Here is a 26189-nt window from a genome sequence, read left to right as displayed (position 1 = left end):
ATTGTGCTGTTAGATTTAACTGCTGCTTTTGATACAGTGGATCATAATATTTTAATTTCCCGTTTAGAGCAGTTGGTGGGTATGCGGAGTACCGCACTGCAGTGGCTCAGATCCTATTTGGCAGAGCGAACTTTCTCTGTGAAACTAGGGGAGTTTGTATCCTCTACTGCTTCTCTTCAATGTGGGGTTCCACAGGGTTCAGTTTTAGGCCCGCTTCTTTTCTCTCTATATCTCCTACCCCTTGGGTCTATTTTCAGGAAACATGGGATTTCTTTCCACTGCTACGCCGATGACTCCCAGATTTATTTCCCACTTAAAAAGATAAATGGCTTCTCAGTAGACCCGCTGCTCAGATGCCTTGATGAAATAAGGACTTGGATGGCTTTGAACTTTTTACATTTTAATGAACAGAAAACAGAAGTGATGGTTTTTGGTGGCGCTTCTGAGGCCACTATTATAGATCTTGGTTCACTGGCACAGTATGTTAAACCAGTCATCACTAATCTGGGAGTTAAAATAGAGGCAAATCTTAAACTTGAAAGCCAGGTCAGAGCTGTTGTAAGATCTAGCTTTTTTCATTTGAGGGAATTAGCCAAAATAAAGCCTATCTTATCGAAACAGCATTTTCAGACAGTAATCCATGCCTTTGTTACTTCTAGGCTGGATTATTGTAACGCACTTTATTTTGGGGTTAGTGATGCGTCCATTAGGCGCCTGCAGGTTGTGCAAAATGCTGCAGCACGTCTTTTAACTGGAACAAAAAAGTTTGAGCACATTACCCCTATTTTAATTTCACTCCACTGGCTACCTGTACATTTTAGGATTGTTTTTAAAATTCTCTTATTTGCTTTTAAATCTCTTAATGGCCTGGCCCCCCCCTACCTCTCGGAGCTACTACAACCATATACACCTGCCCGTTCCCTTAGGTCCGCCAATCAGCAGCTCCTTAAGGTACCGAAAACTAAGTATAAACTTAAAGGTGATCGTGCTTTTGCTGTAGCTGCTCCAAAGTTGTGGAATGATCTGCCCTTGCATGTTAGGCAGGCCTCTTCTCTCTCTGAATTTAAAAGTCTTCTTAAAACATATTTATTCGCTGAAGCCTTTGGCATTGATTAGAGGGGTTGACTCAATTTGTTTTAACATGTTTCAATTTATTGTATCTATTTATTTTATCGTATCTCATTTTAATTTTCTTTACGTATGCTATTAACATGTACAGCACTTTGTGAAACTCTGGTTTTATGTTAAAGTGCTTTAGAAATAAAGTTGGTATGGTATGGTATGGTAGAAATATTTTTTAATTTTACAGTTTAACTTGCAGAAGGCTGCATCTTCACCACCAAACCATTTGCTCATTTGCTTTGCACAACAGCATTTGTAATTCAAAATTCAGGTAGAATATAAATAAATGGCATATAAAGTGCATGCACACACACACACACATACGCATGCCACAGTGGTGCAGTGGTAATCTGTGATCCACATGCCTATAATCCTCATAAATATTGAATATTTGATGACTTTCTCATTGATGGAGCATGACACCTAGGCGGCCCACCCTCTGCTAACTGTAACACCCGTGGGAGGGGGGGTTGTTCCCGACAGCGGTCTAATCTCAGGGAAAGCATCTGAGCCAGCAAAACTGACAAGACAGTAAAGGCGCCCGCTAATGTATGTGTAACACATCTTATTTTAGATGAAGCATTGTTTGTATAAATCAAATCGCTACAGACATGAAAACAGCAAAGGATGCAGTGATTCAAAAAGATGTGTGCATGTGTGTGTGTGTGTGTGTGTGTGTGTGTGTGTGCTGCATGTCTGAGAGAGTATGCTGTTGTATCTGTTTTTCCTCTTACAATCTGACTTCTGCTTGCCTAGCAGGGACCGTAATGATGGTCGTCAGCACTGGCTGGTTGCTAGGTAACAATTACCTGACTGTGCTTTGCTTGCACTGAATTACACGGTGGGCTATGTGTGTGCATGTGTGTGTGTGTACGTGTGTGCACAGAAACTGAAATATACAACAACATAGAATCTTAGCCACTGTCTCCAGTTTTAGGGCAGAAAACACCCAGGAGCAGAATCACTGTGGTATTATTAGCCCAGCACTCTTTCTGAATCTTAGCTGTAAACTTATTCTCAACTTCTATTTTAATATTGTTTTCACAGAGCTTCAAATTTGTGTGTAAACAAACTGTTTTGCAACTGTAATCTCATTCTTTATTCATGTTTGATTTAGATGTTTTTTGTTAATTCTCTGCGCCTTGCATTATTGGTTTTACTTCAGTGTTCAAGTGTTTATGGTCGTGTCCAAGTAGAGGGTGGTCGGGTGGATGTGACGAGGGGCAGATGATGATGTCACGTTACACGAAACCTCAGGATAGATGACCAGTAGTTTTGGGGGTTTTTTTCCTTCTGATGATTCTGCTTTGTCTCTTTTTTTGTAATGTTTTTCCTACTTCTGAATAGAATTTTTTCCAAAACTGGAAAACCTTCCTGCCTCCTTCCTGGCTTAGACTTCTCCACCCTGAAAAGCCTTTACTGAAACTAAAGGGTTTTAGTAAAAGTACTTCACTGAAACTCTACGGCTATGGCATTTCCAGGTCTAACTGCTCTCTACCATTATGAAGTTCTTATTTGAACTCAAACCATTAACCATTCTATTAACTTGAACAAACTTTTATCTTTTAAATTTTGCTTAGTCGTTGTCAAACGAAGGTTAAAAATATGTGCTGTATGACCTGCTCCTTGGAGGTGTACTAATTCAGGAAACAATCATACTGATCTTATTCATAGATTAGAGATACCCTACTGACACCGATCGCTTAGGTCAGCAGTAGTTAGTCACTTCATGGATCAGCTGGATCCCAGTTGACAGAACAATTGGCCCTTTTTATGTTACTGTAATGTTAAATTCCCTCCAAGTCCCATCAGTTGTAAAGTAAACAATACATCCTCAGTAAGGGCACTGACCCTGGCATCAGGAAGCACAGATCAAGGAGAGACTCCTCTACTATGAACTGATCCCGACAGGAGGCCATGGCACCTCCCCCAAGAACTGCGTGCCAGCTCTCCCAGACATGGATGATATATTTGGAGATCATTAAATGGTCCTAAATGAGACCCTGGCGTGAGAGCGAGCTCTGACCATCTGGCCCCATTGTGAGCGCCGGAGCTCTGTTCAAACTCAGCCAGCAGCATCCTCACGCCTGATTGGATGGTTGATGAGTGTGCATGAATATTCCAGCCAATCAGACAGCCTTATAAACAATTACCCAAACCTCCCTCAGTCTCTACCTTTCCCAAATAAACGGACCATCCTAGTACATAATGTGTGTGTTTCCCTGCTGTAGTCAAACTGTTTATAAGGCCCCAACTCTTTTTTTACATTAGCCCCATAGTAAGCACCACTAATTCTCTTGTGATAATATGTGATAATATTATCACATATTTACTGTATTCTTCACTATGAATCAGATGTATGTGTAACAAGTTATTGTTTATTTACTGTCTGAGAAAGGTCTGGTCCTCTGTCACTATTTGAACAATGGAAATGTCGTGGCCTTTCATGACATTACTTGAGGGTGAATGAAAGCATGTCAGCGGTGAAAAGATGTCCTTTTTTTAGGTTTATTTATTTGAGCTGTTTTTGTCTGGCCATGTTTTCCAGGTCACAAGCTCAACAAGGATCTGAAGCACTATCTGAGCTTGAGGTTTCAGAAGTCTTCTCCTGACCACGAACTGCAGAAGACAATCCGAGCCAACCTGTATCGTCATGCTGTGCCTTGTGAGTATTACTTTTTGTTGTTTGGGTTTTGTTTTTGTTTTTTACATAATTTCTTCATCACTGGCTTATTTTATGGCTTGTTTACCATCTTTTTTTATTTAATCCTTTCCTTTTTTATATAAATTATTCTGTTAGTCTTTATGTTCTTGTCATCATTTAAAATTCGCACAAGCTTTGCTTCTAATCAGCGAAAGGGGAAACATGTATTTTTCAAACACACTCGCTGTCATTTTTCTCATTACTGCCCATTAAAGCCACTTGTGTTGACCACGCCAGAGTACCATTTTTGCAGCTGTCTCACATCACTGTGAAAGATACAAAAAACATGGCTCAAGCCAAACACTCCGCGCTGTGCCAGACTCCACAGCTGGGCTCACTTACGTCACAAACAGTTGGATGTGCGGCTGGGTAACACAGCCCAGCTTTACTCAGTTCATTTTCCTACTGTACTCATGTCACGTTTGTGTTTCCAAAGCATTTGGCTTGAATTGTGTCGGCCACGAGGCTTGAGGCCTTAAGTGTTTCAGCAAAGCAGCACAGTAGATGTTTTCAGCTTGCAAGTGTATGTTAATGTTTCCCCCTGAGAACTTTATCTGATTATGATATGTACAGACATTAATTAAACAGGCACAACAGAGATCAGCATCACCATGACCACTCGCTCCTGTTTCTCTGAAATGGGACTTGGTGTTGGTTTGCATGTGTTTGCATTGCAGTGCTTCCTAATAAAATGTGGCTTCTAGTCTAATGGATTTTTTTCTCTCCCTGGGTCACTCTCTTGTTCTTTGCCTTTTCGCTCTTTGCTCCCCATCTCTGGGTGTCTTTCTCTTACTCTCAGCCATGTGACTGGTAAATCTGCCTCTCTGAGCCTCACCCGGTGCCCTCCCTGGGATTATGATGTTCTGATATATTGAAAATAGATTCCTGTCCGATTATGTGATGAGCATGTTGGACTCTTACGAAGTTCATTGTATGATGGAGAGGCCCCTGTGTGCTAGGACAGTGCTGACATAAACATCAAAACGAAAACTAAACAACAAGAGATTTTCAAAAGAATGCTACTGTAAGGTGGTGTAAGAGAGACCCAAATGATTGCAAGGATTTGTTTCTATTTTTTTTAACTTTTTTTCCCTAAGAAATTGTGGATACAAATAGAGATACAAAGATCACTTCCTTTTTAGAGATAACTGTCGGCAGATGTAGTAAAACTTTTTAAGATGTCTTTAACTGCAAGAAATTAATCTTTGGGTCATTGCACACTGGTTTTTATTTTTGCAAGAGCGCTTTTATTAAGAGGCTGCACTTTTATCATAGCTGACTGATGAAATCCACAAGAGAGGAAATGTACCAGTGCAACTGAATTGTCATCATGAAGGTTGGTTTAAGTCTCTAAGGTCAGTGAGGAGTGAGATGTAGGCAGGACTGTGCCTTGTATGCTCTCTCTCAAAGACTCTCAATGTTTTTAGAGCTCTTATATTGTGCTTTTATGACTTGTGATACAGTGTTTAACTGATCCGTCATTGACCTTAAAGACTCTCCTAACAAATGTGTACAGAACAAACCTCTACATAGCTAAACTTAGCTGTTAACAGGACTAAATATCAGTGTCAGGGACCAAACAGTAAGGCACATGGGGCAAATATGTAAGAAGCATTTTTTTTTTAATCATTTTTAATTAAATGAAAAATTGTAACACTGTCCACAAAATCCCAAATGGTGTAAAGACATCCAAAAACTCAAAATAAATTCAACAAAAGAAAACCCAAGCTGAGATTAGGTTTATATATCTAACTTCACCTAACAATTCAGGCACACGGATTTAATGTAGACACAGGTTAGACAGAAAAGGGTGGGGCACTTAGCCAAACAATAACAACGAACAAACTTAGAAAACTTTAAAATAACATCAGTCAACTAATATTTCTTACAAATCAAGATTAACTTATATCAGATATAATCATATTTCTAATATATATCTATATAGATTTTTTCAAGTCTCCCTCCCAATTTCATATCCCCTGTTTTCAGTCCACTGTTGGACTCTTCCATTTCCTGCTCATATTGTATAAAAATCTCTCTAACCCAGCTGGTCAGTTTTTTGGAGCATGGTGGAAACACTTAGGGTAAATGTTACTAGCAAATAAATAAAAAAGCCTAAGACAGAACTGGTCACTATGTACTCAGATTAGAAAACAAATGCTTTGAATAAAGGTATTATCAAAGCAAGATTATGTGCCAATTTTTTTATTTAATTATGTTTGTGTGAAAGATAAATAAAAAAAAAAGAACACTGAAGGGTGCCTGGTGGAGCCACTACAGCCAGTAACATGTTCACATTGGTAATGCTGATATGTAGCTGGTGTAATCTACCAGATTTGCAACAATAATTTAGCATGTGATTAGCACTAAACACTAGGGGTGGGGAAAAAAATCGATACTGTGTAGTATCGTGATATTTTGTTTGCTAATAATGTATCGATACAGGGACAGCAGAAATCGATATTTTGTTACAAAAAAAGTTTTTGTGGAATGGAACATGCTCTGACTTCAGAGCATGTTGTTCAGCTCCTTTTTCTGAGCAAGAATCCTGACATTCCTTCACTGTCCAAATGTGTTTAACTCTTTTTTTGGCAGCAATAAACATGACAGTTTACTTATTTTAATTTAAGACATGTTTTATTTTAATTAAGTTTAAAACTTTTTTATTTAATGTAAAATTATATTTTGTTTTAATTTACTTTCAAATTCTTCAGTTGCTGAAGGGGCTGCATAGTTTTCATAAATTGCATAGTTCACAATAGCTATAATTGTACCAGATGGTTGCATTCAGTTAAGTTGGACTAGACTGTAATACAAACCGTTCAAGTTTGTCAACAATAAAACTGACTGAAATGAGAGAAAGACTGAGTGTGAAACTTTGATATTAGATAAAATGAATATTGATAAAGTTTACCTTTATGTACAGAATCTGAATATTGCAAAATATTTTTAAAAATTGCAATAATATCGTATCGTGCGTTAAGTATTGTGATAATATCGTATCGTGGGATGTATGGTGATTCCCACCTCTACTAAACACACAGACTGATCAACCAAGCTATTGGTTTTGCTGGTTTGGCGTCAAGGTTGTTGAAACGACCGATAAAAATATGAGAAACGGTCATAATAGCAGTCGAATATAATATATACTGACATGGCACTTTGCTGAATATAATGTAATCGGCCAATTACATGGCAGCAAGCTAATGCATTTTGACGTGGTCAAGATGACCTGTTGTAGTTCAAAGCAAAGATCTGAATGAGGAAGAAAGGTGATTTTAAGTTCTGAAAGATTGTTGGTGCCAGATGGGCTTGACTGAATATTTCGCTCCACTGGAATTTTCCCACAGGACCATCCATAGAGCTTGCAGAGAAACACTGGAAAAACATAAAAATATCCAGAAGGCGACAGTATTTTGTATTGTCCTCAGAAGAGAATGGCCAGACTGCTTTAAGCTGATGGAAAACAAACAGTAGCACAATCACTTGTTGCACTTTCTGTATGCAGAAGAAAATGTAAAATTGGAAAATGTTGCTTGGTATGAGTCTACTTCTACTTCTGCATCTAGCTGGTAGGATCAGAATTTAACCATGAAAGTATGGATCCAACCTGCCTTGTATTAAAAATTCAGGCTGATGATAGTGGTGTAATGGTTTTGGGATATTTTCTTGGCACATTTTGGGCCCCATAGTACCAGCTGAGCATTGTTTAAACACCACATCCTGGATGACGATTGTCACTGACCCCGTCCAACCCTTTATGGCCACAGTGTGCCAATTTTCTAATGGTTGCTTCCAGCAGAAAATGTCACAAAGCTCAAGACAGATCAAACTGGTTTCTTCAACATGAAAATGATTTCACTGTACTCAAATGACCTCCACTGTCACCAGATATCTTGCACAGGAAATTTGCATCATGGGTGAGCAGCCAACATGTTTGCAGCAACTACTTGATGCTGTCATGTCAATATGGACTAAAATCTCTAAGGAATGTTTCTAGCAAATTGTTGAATATTCAACAAGTTATATACCACAAAGAAGGCACTTTGGAAAGCAAAGGGGGTTAAACCCAGAACTGGTAAGGTATATCTCATGAATTGTCTGGGTACGTTGTTGAGGGGACATAAACATCTGTCATTTATCTGAATTTTTTGAGTATTACAGAGTATGTTACAGACTAATTTTTGACACATGACGTCAATATCTTCACACATTTACTATAGATTAAAATCCCCTACTGCTCGTTCACTGGGCATATCATTAATTTGTCATTTTAAAACAATACTATAATGTGACACTTACACTCAAAAATATTTTCCACTACTAATCAGTCGCTGCTTATATTGGATGTTCTTTCAATTCCTTTATTTGGTTTGAAGAAAATATTGAAACGGTGTCCAGACCTGTTAGCCTTTGGCTGGTAGTTTTTGGCTGGTATCCTTAGATATGTATATAGTTTTGTATATATTATCCATCCAGGACCTTTTTCTTGTGACGTCTGCTCCCTTGTTAACCAGCTATTTTTTTTTTTATTTCCAACCACCTTCTCCACAGATGGGGATGGTGGCTTTCTCTACATGCATTGATTTTATACCCCAGTGTTTGTAGGACTACTGTGATAGTACTGTGTATGAGCTCATTGGTTTCAGTGATTCTGATAGTAGGGCTGGAGGTGGTTTCACATCTGAACGCATTCTTGTCTGTTGGGACTTTGTCAGTGAGCTCAGGGAGTCTTGTCCTTGGTTTTGTGGCTACCTTTGTCACGGTCTGAGGAGGCAGACCATGCGGTGGACCCAGGTGCGAACACACGAGAGTAGACTGGAGTAAACTTAACTGAAAGCGAGCCTTTATTGTGACTGGTGACAAGGAGTGCAGACAAGGCAGAAATGCAGTGACAAACTAAACTATGACTAAACTGGGAAAGTAAAACTAGGAAAAAACTATGAAGACACAGGAAACCATAACTATGAATACAACACTGACATTGAATACAGACTTTCAAAGTAAAACAGGAAACATGGAGATTAGACATGACATGAACTAAACATAACCACGCAGACATGACGCATGAACCAGGGAGACTTAGTACAGGGGGAGATTACATAAACAACTAAGGAACAAGACTAAACAGCAATCTAGAAATTAACTAGGTGAACTAAGCTAAGGCACAAATAAATACAAAAGATACATAAAACTCAAACACTGGGTCGCTCGACCCAGGACCATGACAACCTTGGCCACATCGTTCATTCTCAGCTCAGCAGATGCTACTGCTACAGCAGTTAGGTGGGCATTACGTAGCTCAACTAGACTACTCCAGTCTATCAGGGTCAGCTCATTATGTCCACACTGCTCACTACTGTTCATATTGTTCTGTACTTTGGATCTTCAGCTTCAATAGTAGCTTTCTTACACTGACGTTATAGCATTGAGCTACCAGGTCAATGTGGATGTTTGCCTTCCACTTATCCATAGTACATGCATTGTAACATGATATGGCTTGGCTCGACTTGGATAGTAGCATTCCATTAACTCCTTGTCCGTGACTTGTTCCACTAGCCCACCTCTCATCAGTATTTGATGGTTCTCCAATACCTTGCTAAGCTGGGTAACAACTGAACCAGTATGACTTTAGTTGCATCTCTTGATCATCTTCCAAGGTAGGGTTGGGGTTCTAGCCTCGAGCTCCTTACTGGATGCATGGTTTGACCAGGATTCGAACCCCAACCTATTGTTCCAAAGACTATCCCGCTGCTATATAGTAAGCAGCTGGAAAGACACACAAAGACACACAGACATATTGTCTTGTGGCCCTTTTTGGGGCACAACACTGTGTGTGTGTGTGTGTGTGTGTGTGTGTGTGTGTGTGTGTGTGTGTGTGTATATAACATTGAAACGTTTATATTGTTTACCCCCTTTCTCCCTTTTCCTGTTCCGTCTGCTCACTCTTTAGTGACTTACTATCCCTGCCACCTCCTTTATAGTGTCTCTACCACAAACAGACGCACACATGCAAATATAGTCTTAGCATGACAAGGCAGAATAACAAAAGCAGTCAAATAAAGGACACACTTCTCAGCCCTGTGCTTCCTTTGTCTGTGTCTCTCGTGTCTCCTCCCCCTTTCCTGGGTACATGTGTTGCTCCCACTCCACTTGGTTGACTCGAACAGGTGCCTTTAGCGCTGACACTATCTGAGGTATTTCTTTTTGCTTTTGGGCTTGTGTGTGTGTGTTTGTGTGTTTATAGTAAGAGCACCTCTGCCTCAACCCACCCTCTTCTCCCGCATATCCCCGCTGATACAGATGGCCATTGTTATCATGTGCAGCAAATGTCACAATTGATAGACAAGTTGCTCTCTCGTGGGATTCATTTCTCTCTCACATCTACAGCTGCTGCTTGCGGATGAGGGTTATCTCAGCGTTTTGAGCAACAGAGTGAACCAATCTTCCCTCCCCCACCTGATCTCTCCCTCCCTCCGTTGCTCTCTCTCTCTGCTCCCTCACTCTGTCGTTCTCCTCTCTTCACATCAAATCCTCCTGTGAGTGTCAGCGTTCCTGTGGCTCGGCGGTGGCTGCTGCCTTCCTCAGTCTCTCTCTGTCACATTCTAGCTGCTCCCACCGTGTCCCTGCCTCTACTGCTCTCACCCACCATCTCCTGCTCTCTCTCTCTCTTTCTCCCTCCCCTCCTTGCTATCTTTCACTCCCTCGCTTCCTTGTTTTCCACTCCACTGCCGATCTTGGGGAAGTCATTGTGGGAGACAAATTTCTCTGTTTGCCGTTCACACAAAGAAAGGGATTACGGGTTGATTTGTTGGCTCCGGGCTCTCTCTGCATCCAGGCAAGTGGCAGCTCCTTATTCTATCCTTATTCGCTCCTTCTTTTTTTTCGCTCTCACCATCATCCACAATCCAAAGCCTGTGATGTATGCATGGTAGTGTGTGTGTGGTTGATGCTGTGTATATAGGCTAAGGGAATCAGGGAAGGTGGGGGTAGGGGTGGGAATTATGTGAGGGAAAGAGGGGGGGCAGGCACACTTGGAGCAGGCACGTCCAACCCAGAGGGACAGATGGCCAGTAGCCCTGGTGCTTTTTCCTCTTTGGTTTTCTAATTCACCCTGCAGGCTTTGTATAAGGCCCACTAATACACAGACCTTCTCTTCAAGAAGCAAGAGATGGCTGCTCTCTTTAGCTAGAAGAAGGAGGGGGGGCATCTGTATGTGATGAACGGACAAGGTATACGAGAGGAAGGAGGAGGGGGCTGCTCTAGAGGCAGAGCAGGTTTTTAAGAAGGGGTTACTACAGGAGAGAAGAGAAGATATGAGGAGCTGAGAGGGAATGGAGAGGGGGGTCATCAGCCTTGAATACATGGAGGTCAGGTCCAGATGCTGCTCAAACAAAAGGGCTTCTCTGGGGGAACGGCAGGGGGAAGCGTGGCACTCGCCATTGTGTGTGTCGCTGCATTGCAGGGTGCTGCTGGGGAGCCTCATGCTAATGATGGCCATTCATTCTTGTAACGGATGAGTGGGCCCCAGCTTCTGTTTGCCTTCTTTTCACATACACACGGTTCATATTTCTTTCGTGACCAAATATCAGCTGCGTTAACACACAATTCTCTCTAGAAAAGGCAGAGGAAGGAAAAATGATGGCTTCTAAGCTCACTGAGGAAGCTGGGCAAATATGTGTTTTTGCATAGTAATGATGCATGAGGACAGGTGCAGCCTCTGTGTTCAAGGACTTTGTGAGGTTTATGTTTAATGCATGTGGTGTTTGTTTTTAGTACATTTTGCAGATACAGTCACAAAAGACTATCATTTCCTACTATTAGAGTAAATAACAGAACCAATTTTCAAATCTACAAAAGAACTGCAGATCTTCTTCCTTGTTTGTCACTGTGATTGGCAAGTGGGTGAAAGTCAGCCCTGGAGGCTATGGTCCTATGTTGTTTTGTTACTGACAATTTCCTTCAGGCCCTTTTCTTATGGCACACTATTCAGAATTATCATTGTCAAAGCACAACCTCTGTTTCTCTTTTTATTTCTGCACTTGGAGGTAAGAACAAACTGTACTCTGAGCCTGGTCTTACATCAACTTAATCAATACTGCTGAAGAACCACTGTGATCATGAATATAAAGTGAGGCTCACAGTAATGTTATTGTTATTTAAAATCCTCATTCTGCTTTCCTCATCAAGCTCATCCATGTAAGACGGCCATGCTTTGATCGTGTGAATACTCAAGTAAGGATGTGAAAACCGTTGAGAGGCTAGTCTCAGTCACTCGGGTCAAGTTAAGGTGATCAGGCCCTGATTATTGAACCACTAGCTTGTTCTTTAACTGTAGAAGTATTCATGTACTGTAGTTCTCTCAGTTTAGCTCGGGGTGATTGCACTCCCTGCATGCTCAGACTAGACTCGTACTTCAGCAAAAGTAGAGCCCTTTGCCTCACATGAAGGAAAAAAAAGCTTGTGTGTTTAGAGAATATTTTTGACTAGCTGGCAGTCAAGCTAGCTGGTTAGCTGTTAGTGTTGTGTGTGACAATGACACCTCTTTTGAACTTTTTGAGTTCAATGAACTAAATTGTGTAAATAAACTGGCTGAACAAGGATTCTTTGTTGTGATCATGAAGACTAGTCTGTGTCTGTCTGTCTGTCTGCCTCGTGATGATTTGGATCTGCTGTGGTGGCCAGCTAGTCTACATTCTAGCTAGCCAGTTCCTGCAAGCAGTGACCATGACTGTGGCTCAAAATCTCTACAATCAGATAAAATCAATCTTCAGATTACGGTATCAGAGTTTGGATCAACACTCCCTTACTCATGATAAAGCCATAGTTGTTGTCAAATTGCACCCAGATTATTGCCCGACTGGTGCATTAACTACATGACATATTAAAAATGGACCAAACCTCATAATGTCCTTGAGGGCTTTTCTTTTTTATATCGTAACTGGTTAATTGAGTAGTGCATTTGTCCATTTTGTCCATCATGTAAGTGATGAGCACAGTTTTATATGGCAAATTGGTTGTGTTTTTAGAACTATTTTTAAAAACATTACATTTCAAGGTTGGCTTGAAATCCTTTAAATCATTGATTTTTGTACACAATAAACAAGTTATTTATATTATTTATGTGATTATATTCATCATATATATATATATATATATGTATATATATATATATATAAAAACACCCAGCACGCCCCTGCGGGCGGTTTATCCTTCAAGCTCGGGTCCTCTACCAGAGGCCTGGGAGCTTGAGGGTCCTGCGCAGTATCTTAGCTGTTCCCAGGACTGCGCTCTTCTGGACAGAGATCTCCGATGTTGTTCCCGGGATCTGCTGGAGCCACTCGCCTAGCTTGGGAGTCACCGCACCTAGTGCTCCGATTACCACGGGGACCACCGTTACCTTCACCCTCCACATCCTCTCGAGCTCTTCTCTGAGCCCTTGGTATTTCTCCAGCTTCTCGTGTTCCTTCTTCCTGATATTGCTGTCATTCGGAACCGCTACATCGATCACTACGGCCGTCTGCTTCTGTTTGTCTACCACCACTATGTCCGGTTGGTTAGCCACCACCATTTTGTCCGTCTGTATCTGGAAGTCCCACAGGATCTTAGCTCGGTCATTCTCCACCACCCTTGGGGGCATCTCCCATTTTGACCTCGGGACTTCCAGGTTATACTCGGCACAGATGTTCCTGTACACTATGCCGGCCACTTGGTTATGGCGTTCCATGTATGAATAGGATGAGGGACCTATGGATATATATATATATATATATATATATATATATATATATATATATATATATATATATATATATATATATATATAATATTTATTTATTTATTTATTTATTTATTATTCTGAGTATATGGTACTGTTAGACATAATCTCTGTTTAGAATGAGCCTTCCTGCTCCTAGTCATTAAGCTAAACTAGGCTAATCTGCTTGCTATAGTTTCATTTCAGTGTGCATATATCAGAGTGCTTTTGATCTTCTCTAACTCTCACTAATTTTTCACTGCAGCAGTGCTATTATAAGTTACTTTTTTACTTCTAGTTGTGGTACAATGAGGGCTTATGTTGAAGTTGGACCAAGTGAATCCGAACAAAAAGCTGCAGTCCTCTTCCCTCAGGGATGCTCTGGGGTTTTGTGATCAGGATGCCTGGGCAGCAGTCCATGTCTGCACAGGTACAGACCTGTGCTTACAAAGGTTTCCTTTGGTCAGCCATTAGGAGCTTAATCCCTGAAAGTTACTAATTAAGTCAAGCCTCTCCGGACTAGTCTGGTCAAAGGATAGTAAACGGATCCAACCAGCAAACGCCGTACATAAGCATTTAGTAGACTATATGTGGCAATATATGTGGTATTGTTCTTCTACTGTATTCCCCTCTCATCTTTCTGTGCTGTATTCCCTTCTTTAACCCAGTGTTCAACCTTAGGGAGGTTTTCTCAGTCAAGGCACCTGCACAAAGCTGGCTGTATATCACGAGGGACCATGTGTTAGGTAATGCCAAGAGTCTATATTTATGACTAAGATAGCTGGAGAAGGGTAGAACAGAAAGGCAGATGAGAGAGAGAGAGAGAGAGAGAGAGAGAGAGAGAGAGAGGCAGGCAGTGGGCGGGAGTATGCAAGGGGCTGTGGGGCTGCAGCCATTGGCCTCAGACAGGAACTGGAGTGTGAATAGCTCACATTGGCTTAGCCTCTAAGCTGGGCTGGACCTCTAATTTGCTCTGCTTGTGGAGCTTTGAAGAAAAACGGCAGCTGCCTACTAGCTGCCTGCCTGAATGAGTTTGCAAGCTGGGAGCTAGCACTTGCTCACAGACAGCTGGATGATCCATGGATGGAGCAAGAAAAGCAGAATTCATCCTAGTCAAAGTCATCCTGCTTGGATTTATCTTTTTGAATATTTCTGTGGAATAACCAGAGGGAACGGGCACAGAAGCAGCGGCGTAGAGGTAATCTGTGACATTTACTACTTCTCCTGGGAATGATGCCGTGTCTTCCGGGATTACGTTGAAAGAGATGTGGGTGGGGAGAATAGATGGATACACAGAGGCAGAAATGCAGGCAGGTGGATTTTTAACAGACTGTGGGAACCGGTGCTTATGCAGATTTGTGGTGTGATATTGATAAGCTGTGATGTGTTGTGCTGTGCGTCTTTGATGACGGCGGCTCTCTTAATCGCACACACATGCATTATTGTCAGTCTGAGCTGATGTTTGATTAGCGGCTCACTTTAAACGCTGATCTGTTGACACACTACCATAGGAGGACATTTTGCCCTGCCCCTGGCTCCTGCAGCTACATCTTTTTCTTTCTGTCATCCACCTTTCCATTTCTCCCCTTCTTTGAGTCACCCTTTCTTGTGCACTAGCTAATCTGTTCTCCTCTCAGCTTTGCCTTTTAAATGAAAGCTCCTTTCTTCCTTTCCAATTTTGGGTTTTATTTCTGCACCGGTTTCTAGTAGAAGGCGAAAAACCTTGTACTAGAAACTTCATTAGATTTATAGCTAATAACGCTTCAGATTTTATATGCTTGCCCACTATTCATTTTCAGTCCTTATTCTTCGTCCCCACATTGAAAAGGAGGGAGCTGTGGAAGCAGCAGGAGAGCAGTGGCTGGACTCGGCAGTGAGGACTGTTGTGGCGCGAGCTGAAAGAATGCCCTGTTGTGCTGGGCAGCAGCAGCATTGTGTGTCTGGCCTCCTTCTCTTTAATGGGCAACTCCGTCATTCCTTTATTGAAACAATCACAGCGAGAAACCTTTTCTATGTTTAATAATAATTAAATAAATAGGCTCTTTGATACACAACCTGGCCTCTTCATAAGTAAAGGGCCGGGTATTGTTTGAAAACTTTCTATTGTAGCCCCAATAAAATAAAAAGCGCTACACACTGTGCTGGTAAAATACTTTCTTGTGAGAGCATGATTTTTCCATATTTCATGAAAGCAGCATTAAGGTCTTTGACGTCTTAAATGTTCAACCTCATCTAAACATTAATAGTTGTAAGGAAAAACACATCGGTTGTGAAGATGGTTTCATATTTTATTTAAAATGTTACCATCTGATCAAAAATCAAATAAGCAAAGGTATAAATCGGAAACTGTTCAGGTTGAATAGCAGGGCTATCCAAGTTATTTTCCTAATACCATTTTCATAATAAATATTAGCTTATAAAATATTAAAAACTAGAGATGACAAATGTCATTTCCAAGTCCTCCAGGCCCTGTAGTAAGCATTCTGTCTGACAAACAGTCCAGAACACAAACATATTTAGTTGTGTAAAACAGAGAAGAGTGAAATATTCAAATTTGAGAAGCTGAGACTGAAGAATCTTTTGCATTATTACTGAGGGCGTTTTGTTTTTTTGGCATTTCATAGACCCATTAGCTGACAGCCATCCATACACTCACACAGTTTTACTACAAAAATAGTACTGACATACATGGTGACACAGATACTCTACGCATTTGTTTTTGATAGTTTTTCAAATTTGCCTTTTTTGCCTCTATTTTCTTGTGTAAGACAGGAGGAGGCATTGCAGCACCTTGCTGAACCATCCCCAGCACACTGGTAGTTAACCGAACCTGCTACAGCATGGCATGCTCCCAGCAGCTGATAGGATCTGGAGTGGGATTGCTATTTGCTTAATCATTAATCTGAGGGCCTCCACTACATTGATTCTCTCCCTGTTCCCCTTCATCAATCATTATGGGCCAGCATTTCCTTTAATGGGGGATAGAAGTGCTGATTGAACGCAGCCATGGTACTGGGGACATAAAAATCGTCTTGGTCCTGATCAGGGCTACAAAAAACAGGTCCAGAACCTGTCCAACTCAGCAACAGCAGCAGACTTCTAGCCTTCAAGCATCAGAATGAGGCTGGATCCTTTAATTAATTTTATGTTCAAATTATGTTCCTAAAACGTAAAATAGAAAAATATCCTATAATATGATGTATTTGTCCTATTATCTTTGCTAAAGACTTGTCCAGCTCACACCATAATGGATGCAAATGGCCACCTAACCATAGTTTGCGGTTGAGAAGCTTCCATCATCTGACCAGTGTATTAAGGGACTACTTGTGTGGATGAGGCCTTAAAGTGCTCCCTCAATCAATGCAGCTCCAGTAATTGGCTTAGAGGCCCAAGACAGTTCCATGCTAACTCCCTGCGCGACTGTTTGCTTTCTCTGCCCCGCCTCTGCTCGGTCTGCTCTGAGATGTTCATGTAATTTCTTCTAACGTCACCTCTCAGCCTCTGTTTTCATAACACACACCTTGCCCATCAACACAAAGATGTGTGTTTATTCTGGAAACAATGCCCCAAAATATGCTCTCGCTGTGGTTTAGATGCTGTACACAGGACTGTTACGAGCACGTATGATAAGATTGGGTTTCTTAAGAATATAAAGTTTGTTCTTTTATTTTATTATGACTCTAATTAAATAAATAATCCAGCTGCTGTTTTCATTACTGAAACACTCAGAGCATGGTCTGACATTAATTTGCTAAAATCCAGCCATCAGGTTAATCTTGCTCTCAGGTCAGTGCCTGTTCTTTTGTGTTCTCCCTCCTGCTATGCTCACGCTCACAACCAGCAGGGGTTAAAAACAGCAGATGTTTGGCTGAAACGGTGTGCGTGTGTCCCCGTGTGTGTCTACAAGTTTGCCTATGTCTGCTAGACAATGAGTGGAAGCTCCTCAGACCATCAACAGCAGGAAGGCGATTGAGGGTATCAGATGTCACCAAAGTGCCGTTGGCCTATTGTTAATACTCAGGACGGTTTTCACCTGGATTTGTGTGTTTGTGTGCGTTCGGATGCGATTGTTGTTGTGGTGGCAGTGGCGTGCGCACACAAGGAATGTTTTTTTTTTTTTTTGCGTCATTTTACAAACTCATTAAGATTTCGCTGTCACTGGCCATTTGTCTTTGATATCTGATATATACATTTTATATATGGGAGAAAAGATCTCAGCAAGTCAACAGAGTTTGAGGTCATGTAATTGCAGTCAGAGAGGTCATCTTGGCCCCAGGTAACTGAACCATACTGACCCAAAGGTCAGAAGAGGACAACGTGAGCACGGGACGTAGTCGGCTTCTCGCACTTTGCTTGACATCCTGCATTTCACCTTCCAATGTAAATAACAACATCAAAAGAGGAACGATTTTGCAGTGAGAAGCAGAATCTTATCAGATGGCTTCACATGAGCAGAAGACAAACTCTTCAAACTGCACTTTTTTGCTTGGCAGCCTCAGCCCATCCTAAACTGTTATAATAATAAACATGTTGTTGTTTTTCGGCTTTTGAAAAATTCTTCAAATGGCCCACAGGAGCCCTTTCAGTAATGTACCACAAACCAAGTCTCAGGTGAAACAGCTAAAATATTCTACAAATTCAGGGTTTGGGTGGGTCTTCTACTGATTGATTACTAGACTTAGTGCAGATTTACAGTAATCTATAAACTGTGCTGGTGTTTTGTTTTGCTACGCATTTGTGTTCATATATAAAATACAGGTGAAGTAAACCTCAAATTTTATTTGCTATACCTACAAATTGCTGAAGCAACTAGATTATTCTCTTTATTGGGAACCCACCCATATCTTCACCTGGTATCTTGGGGTAAGCAGGATTTCACCCCTATACCTGACGAGGTTAGCTACGACCATCCAGAACCATCTCGAGCTGATGTTGGCTGCTGTGATTACCTCCCCAGTGGCTTTCTTCAGTTGTTTGTTCGGACTCCAGCTGGGTTGTCTGAAAAAATAGCACAGTGATGATGCGATCCTTCGGCCTCATTAGGCAGATCTTAGTAACTGTCTTTCTTCAGTCCATGAGATGGATAGCCTTTCACAAACTTGCCCCTCCCAAGGCATATATATTCACCATAAGCAAGAGTTCATGCAAGTGGTTGTTTCTGTTTTTTGAGTAAAATGCTAATGTGAAAGCAAGATCGTGTTTACAGTGTTCATCATCAAGTCGTTTTCGTCACCTCTGAAAAAAAGATTTTTGTCCTAGGTTTAAATCCAATGGTTAGCATGGTTAGCATGTTCTCCCTGTGAGCACATGGATACTCTTGATTCCTTCCTTAGTCCAAAGACATGCTTGCTAGGTTAACTACTGATTTAAAACACTAGCCTTCCATGCTAATATTTGCTAATTAGTGAGTTGCCATAGAAATCCATTCAACAATTACTGAGGTGAGTTAATTGAAAACCTGAACATACTTTATTTCTTTATGCAGTAGATGGTGATGCTAATGGAAAAATCGCAGATCATCATTTTGGAGTTTTTATCGTCAGAAATCCAATATTTGTAATATTTCAGGTTGGACAAAGGAAGATGATCAGGTCACAAGAACCTTACCATGCTGCTGACATAGTCTACCCATAAAACACTATAATTATAATATGTAATTTAAATCAAATATTTGAAAAATGTCCATTTCAGATATTCTCTACTTCCTTTCCCCCTTATTTTTAGCTTGTAAGTGCAACATTAGAACCAGATCTCCCCTTTATTCCTTTTACTCATGTATAGTGCATTATGTTAAATGTGGATATCCCTGGTAGGCCTGAACCACTTTTATACAATACAAACATTCACTCAGCTACATGAATGAAATATTTAGTCAGCCTCCACAGACAACAGCTTCTCCCGCAGCACAAACTCTCATAGCTTTCATCAGGCCAGCAGAAAAGGCTGCTGTGCAACTTAATTGCATGCAAAAAAAATGTTTCTTCTTCTTTTTTTTTCTCTTTTTTTTTTAACAGTGTAACGTAAAAAGACTGTTTACACTGGTCAAACCTTTTTTATGTTTATCTGTGACCTTTGTGCAAACACTCACTGGTTTGGTGGTAGCTCAGTATTTGTGTTGATGATGTAGAGCGATATAAGATGAAAAATATGGATTTTTCACTGCCAAAACGGTGAAAGTTAAGCCTTGTGCATTGTAAAAGATTCAGAAGCCAGATGGCCTTAGAATCTGCTTTTCTCTGAAGCTAGATAAAATGGCCTCTAAATGTTTTGCCGCTCATCACTCGGGTGGGAGCTCATTTACAGCGTGCAGAAGTGTTCAAATAAATCTGGAGACTGTAAACTCTGAATTATATCCAAGTCAAACTTAAGATAAATGGAAGTGGAAGTTGATGTGAAATGTAGAAATAAAGTTCTCTAAAGCAATTCTCTGTATGACTTCATGAGAAAGCTTAAATATAATAATCTTGGCCAATGTAATCCTTGAAGTCATGGAATATAAATAAATCAGTCATCATATTTGTGGCCAAGACATGTCAAGGAAGAGGCCTAGAGATGCTAAGACCAGCACAGTCACTCCAATAGTTGCTGATAATACGATTTCCTTCTATTTGTGGCACCTAGCTGAGAGAAGAGGTTTCTCTTTTGAACAATTTTGAGTCTTTCTGAGCTGTGAGCCTTCATCGCATACATCCTCTTAACCACCATACGCTCCGAGACAAAGACAGTTGCTATACGTGTGAATGAATCTCCACGAGGATGTCCATTTAACATAACTATTCCAGTACTCAGAGCATCTACTCTAAGGTGAGGACATTCCTCTAAGGTGTGCAACTTCAAGGTCTGTAATTAATTTCATAGCACAGCTCAGATGCTCCTGCAGTTTATGGTGCATGTTCAGTAGCAGTGAGTGAGTGGCCCAGTATTAGGAGTGAGGATGTGGGTCAGAGCATGCACTCAAACAGGCCACTTCAGGGACACATGTCCCTTGCTCCAGAGCTTTTTATGAACTGCCAGTGAGGACAGAAGCTGGCTTTGCTAGCTTGATATTTATAGTCCATATTCTGAATACACTATATATATGTATTTACATGCTACTTCTGCCCTCTATCTTTGTCTTATGTAGCTGAAAAAGGTTGGGACACTGGCCACATACAGCTCACAGCTGCTCATAGCAAGTGATAACTTGTTCAGCCAGGTTGTCACTACTGGATTCAGCATGCAGAAAATGGGCACCGGATGACAACTCTAGCTGTTAATACATTGGAGTATTACCTGCTTTATTCTCACATCAGCACAGATCAGCACACTCAGACTTCACAGAGACTTTGTAGTAGGGAGCTAAAGACTGTTTAATGTCCTTACTGATTGCATTTCATACTGATTTGAGTTCTCCCAAGCTCCCCTCTTGGGTAATGTCAAGAAAAGTTCATAGCTGCAGCGCATGTGTGAGAACAGCTTCTTCTGTGCATATGTCAGTGTGGGTGCTCAAAACTGCATGTGCGTTCTTGTTGTTAATTTGGTGTCCTATACAGATCGGAGCTAAATTTAGATCAAAGTGCAGCAGTGATAAACGTAGGCAGACACGCAACACTCTTATGGTTGTACTTCACTTCCTATTTAGGAAGGTCATTAAAACACAAACGCATAACAATACCATCCAGTCTATTGCACAATAATTTAATCACTCTGCAAACTGGAAAAATCTGCTTTACAAATCCAGCATTACTGCATTAGATTGCTTCGAGTTAAGTGAGCAGTGGGTCTCTTTCCTAAATGCTCAAGTGCTGCAACTGACCACTTTTGTGTTACTGAACAATTTGTTGTGCTTTATCTACAAAATTAAAAAAAAAAAAAAACTGAAGTCTAAGATAATTTATTTAAATTACTTTTAAAATTATTTTTTAATGAAATACAAGAATGTTATTTAATCAAGTGAAAATGTCAAAACAATCTACCGGCTTAAGTCTCTCAAATGTGGGTTTGCAACTTTTCGTTTTGTGTATTTGTAAATTAAATCTATCAGTCGATTTATGAATGTTAATTAATTGTTTGGGATTAAAGAAATCACCTTTGGCTCTGGAAAACTGACAGCTGTGTTAATAAAAATACATCATATAACAGCATATTAAATATTATTTAGCAACATGTAAATAAAGCATTTTTTTTCCCTTCAAAAAGGCAGAAACGACTGAGCATTAAGTGATTTTGCTTGTTAAAGGACCTGTAACTGATTATCCGAACTGACCAATTCATTTTTGCCAGTCATCTAATCAGTTCATTGATATTGCACAGAAAGGTGTTGCAGCACTACAGTGGCACAGTCACAGAGATAATGTTAATGATGTGGGAGAGGCGAGGACAGGCTTGCCTGGACTCTTTTATCCTTTTAGCAATGCTCTGCGTGTCACACACTCAAACATGCACACATCCAGCTTCTTAGAGAGTGAGATGCAATTCACTCAACATCACAACACCAAAACAACATGACAGTGGAGATGTGAGGAAAACCAGAGGCGTGGTTGTATGTTTGAGTGAGAAAGTGTGAGTTGTTTGTTCTGCAAGAGATGTCACGTGGCCATTAGGTGATTATTTTTGTTGTGTGTGTGTGTGTGTGCTGTGTATCTGTGCTGCCTTCATCCTCCTTCACTCTCTCATTCTCTTCTGTGCTGTTCCACCATTTGGCAGATGCTCTCTGTCATAACAGCCTTGTACGTCCTCTCCCTCTGGGAACAGACCGGAGCGGCTGATTGACATTAAGTGAGAGCTAGGTACTGATTGGATGTTATGTGTTTGGTTTGTAAACTCTGCAAAGAGCTAGCAAAGATACACTTTTTGTGGTGGACACCTCAGCTAGAAGTGATTTGCCATTGCCTGCCCACTAAAACCCAGAAACGTTTTCAAAAGTATCAAGGGAAATAGACAAATTAACCTTACGTGAAGTGAAAAACCAAGATAAAAAAAGAGTGGAGGAGTTGATCTTTAGGCACAGACCATTCACAGCAACAAAAAACGTTTAACAAATAAGGAATTAGGAAAATGTGTGAGATACTAAGATTCTTAAAAACAGTTCCAAACTGAGAGTGACATTTACAATTATTCATTTCAAACTAATGTAAAGTGCACTGAAGTGGATAGGTGAGTGACATGGGTACAAATTTTTCTTGATTCTATTCCATATCACTAATGGATATGATGTAAAAAAAGATGTAAAAAGATCCAAACCTCACTTTAAACAGTACAGAAACCTAATGCTTTAAATGTTCTGCTCTATACCTTATTTCAGTGTATACTAAAGTAAAATAACTAACACTGACTAACGGTGGAAAATAACAGATAGAAAAGTTCACAGTATCCTCAACAAGCCTCAGTATCACTATCATCAGACAGAAATTACCTTTACTGACTCATCCGCTTATATTAGAATTTTTTCAAAGTTTTACAGCCTCCTCCAGAGTAAATACATCAGGTAAATAGCAGACTGACAGCCTACAGTTGCTGCAGATGAATAGCGGCCACTTGCTTGTTCTACAGTGGCCACCATAGCTAAGATTATGCACTTGAACTGGGAGGGATGGCGAAGCAGACTTCAGTTGACTGCAATCTGTAATCCACCCACATCTAGTGGTGGATTTTTTTACTTTTATTATTTTTTTTTTTTTAAAGGTTTTGTTCTAGCAAGTCAAACAGTGATTTGTTAACCACAACACATTGCATCACATGACTCTTGGTGAACTGGCTGATCTTTTGTATTTTGTGCAGAATCTTCTTTAGAAAGCAGCAGTCAGGCCTGCACGGTAGCATAGCACGGTCTACTACTTTGACACCGATATGATAATGAAATGTCTGGTTTTAGTGAAATATTTCAACAACTGTTGCATTAATTTTTATGACAAATACAAGTCTCCATCAGCGTGAACTGGAATCTTGGTAATCTTGTCACTTCTTATCCAGCTTCAGCATCAAATCAAATCTCCAGCTGATTTAGTTGTTTTGGTTTTTGACCAGATAGTGGCAACATTGATTTCTAATTCCCATTGGCTGTCTTTTGTGCTTATCTACTATAATGGTTAACATAAAAACCATTAAAACCATCAGCTGCTTGCTTGGCAGTAGTCTCTTAGTGCTCTGTCCAAAATCACTTCCTACTGAATGTATAGTCTGCTTCATTTAATGTGCACTATTATATTTAGCAGCCTGAATTCTGAATGTGTAAATTTATCCATGAGTGCACAATAGAACCAAAAAAGGGTGCCCACAGCAAGTAAGTACGACTATTTTTGCTAGAGCCCCACAGTGCAATGGTGTTAAAATGACAATGACTCAACCGCAGACAATGATGATGCAAAATTACAATGGTTTGAGTACATTGACAACATTCTCAATTTCCTGCTCACTGCAGAGCAAACATGCCAGCCAAGCAAATACTTATCTGGAAAGCATCCTGGAAGTTTTTTTAAAAATTTTATCCACAATGAATTTCTACTTCTCTGTATCCCGCTCTTGATTTATTTTCAAACACCTCAATATTCTCGCATCTACTACCATGCTGAGATTTGCATATTTAAACCCATATATGTGTTGATAGAAAAACTCTCCTCAAAGAAGTCATTAACAGTGGCTAGGAGGCTGCAGAAGTTGTGAACTCAAACGCAGATGAAATTACACAAAGCTGATCTGTGACGGAATACAATTGATGGAGTTCCTGTTTGTTGTACGAGGCATACCCAGCTTATTTGCACAGGATACGCCTCCAATAATTGTTATTTCAGCCCTCACTGTGCAGCTTTAGATAAAGGTTTGTTATTCCCGCTAAAATCTTGGGTTTGTCCCGTGAGCTGAACTGAATCTGAAGTACTTCAGTTCACTATTTTGTACCTTTAGGATATAGCCAAAGACACCTTCAGCTAATATGTGACCAAGGTAGACATTTAAACCTTTTGGGAGGAGGCGGTAAAATTTTGTGAAGTAGTATTCATGATGAATAAAGAATCACAGAATGGTTAAGATTAACGACTGTTGCGTTTCACCCATGTAAAATTCTTTTGTTTTTGAAAATGTCTCTGTTTTTATACATGAATGAATATTAAGTAACCCAGCAATAATTGGGGATAATAGAAAAGACATTTTGATACGTTTTAACCAATTATATCTCATTTATACATATGTGTTGCATATAAGCCCTATGAGGTGTATCATTTACTGTTACAGACACTGCAGCCTGCACCATGCTACTCAACTCGTCCCACGAGCCTGTACTATAATTTAACGTTGTACCTGCAGTAATATCATATGCATGGGATATACAGAAGTTATGAATAATTAAGTATGGTAAAGTAATATTTGTATTTGCTGTTGCATCACTCAAGATATGCGCTGTTACAGACATTACAGTTCTGAAAAAGTCGACAACGCCACACATAATGTTGGAGATTTTCATACATATATGCTCTAAATAACATATCAAAAATATTCTCATTAATTATAAGCTTTTTGTTTTATTTAAAAAAAAAAAAATCTAACATTGAATTGCTCTTTAAAAAAAAATCAAGGAATTGTGAAAAATTTCAAAGTGGGTAAAAATCCCTTGCTTATCACGCTCCAGCCTGCAAAAGTAGAAATATCAAGGTTTTTTTTTCTTTGTTAAATGTTGTAATTAAAAACTGACATTAGAGGAAATGCAAATATGTTATATATCATAATTCCAAAGGTATTTACAGTCTCATAACCCATAAAACCCTCAACATTAGCTCAAAATAATATTATATACTGGGAAATAATGTGTGTTCAGCAGAAAACTCCCGTGTCTGTGTGTGTGTGTCTGACCTGAGCAAGGGAAAAAAAAATATTGTTGCATATCCTTACTTTGTTAGTCAGTTAATATTCGCTACTGAATAGCAGCCTGTGTTACACTAAGAGTGAGAACTGATTGATGGAGTTTCTTTCTAATATTGTAAGATCTTTACCTTACAATAGAAACCACCTTGACTTAAATGTTATTGTGAATTGGCTATGTAAAGAAAACTGAATTAACAATGTTAGCAATTTACTAAACCAACCCTATGTCATCATATATATTTTTTAACATTGAGTGGATTTAAGACAAATGTTCAAACAGTAGTGAACACACAGTCAGCAGCAAGTCCCTGTGGTAGCTTCAGTCTGGGTGAGATTAGTATGTTTGAGTTACTGTTGAAGGAGCTCCTGTGTAGCCTGACATGAAGCCTCTCTATCGGGAACAAGCTGTCTAAAAAACAGTCTCAGCCCGTCACTGTTATATAATGCTACGACTGTGTTGTTTATGAGTAGCACAAAACGCATTGTGCTAGATTTAGGTTTTACATAAGCCATTTTTAATGCTTATTGCTGCAAATTACAATAATTATGTAGCACAAAAAGCAAAGCTTAGAAAATGTATATAAGCACTGCCAGTATGGTATCACTATTAACAAATAATGATGATAACGGGAAAAAGTAGTGAAGTCAAAAATTTAATCCACTGTATAGTCTTGCAATAGTGCAATGAGTTTGTGAAGCTTATAATGTTTGTCGAGAGAGCTCATCCATCCATTTGTTTAGTTTTAAGCTTTGGATTGTGCTGCTGTACTG

The 26189-nt window shown here is 40.0% G+C and overlaps 1 protein-coding gene across 5 annotated transcripts in view; it reads left to right on the top strand.

Moving 5' to 3' along the window:
- LOC309696737 (membrane-associated guanylate kinase, WW and PDZ domain-containing protein 1-like) overlaps nucleotides 1-26189 on the top strand; it is a 92764-nt gene that overhangs the window by 25062 nt on the left and 41513 nt on the right. For all 5 annotated transcript variants that reach the window (XM_082518098.1, XM_082518096.1, XM_082518097.1 and 2 more), the window contains exon 2: nucleotides 3671-3787. In XM_082518098.1, coding sequence (XP_082374224.1) covers nucleotides 3671-3787 — 117 coding nt within the window. The remainder of the gene's footprint in view (nucleotides 1-3670; nucleotides 3788-26189) is intronic.

Source organism: Aulonocara stuartgranti (genome assembly GCF_965226115.1).
Source record: "Aulonocara stuartgranti genome assembly, chromosome: 20".
Lineage (NCBI taxonomy): Eukaryota > Metazoa > Chordata > Actinopteri > Cichliformes > Cichlidae > Aulonocara > Aulonocara stuartgranti.
This window is presented reverse-complemented; position numbering and strand designations above follow the sequence as displayed.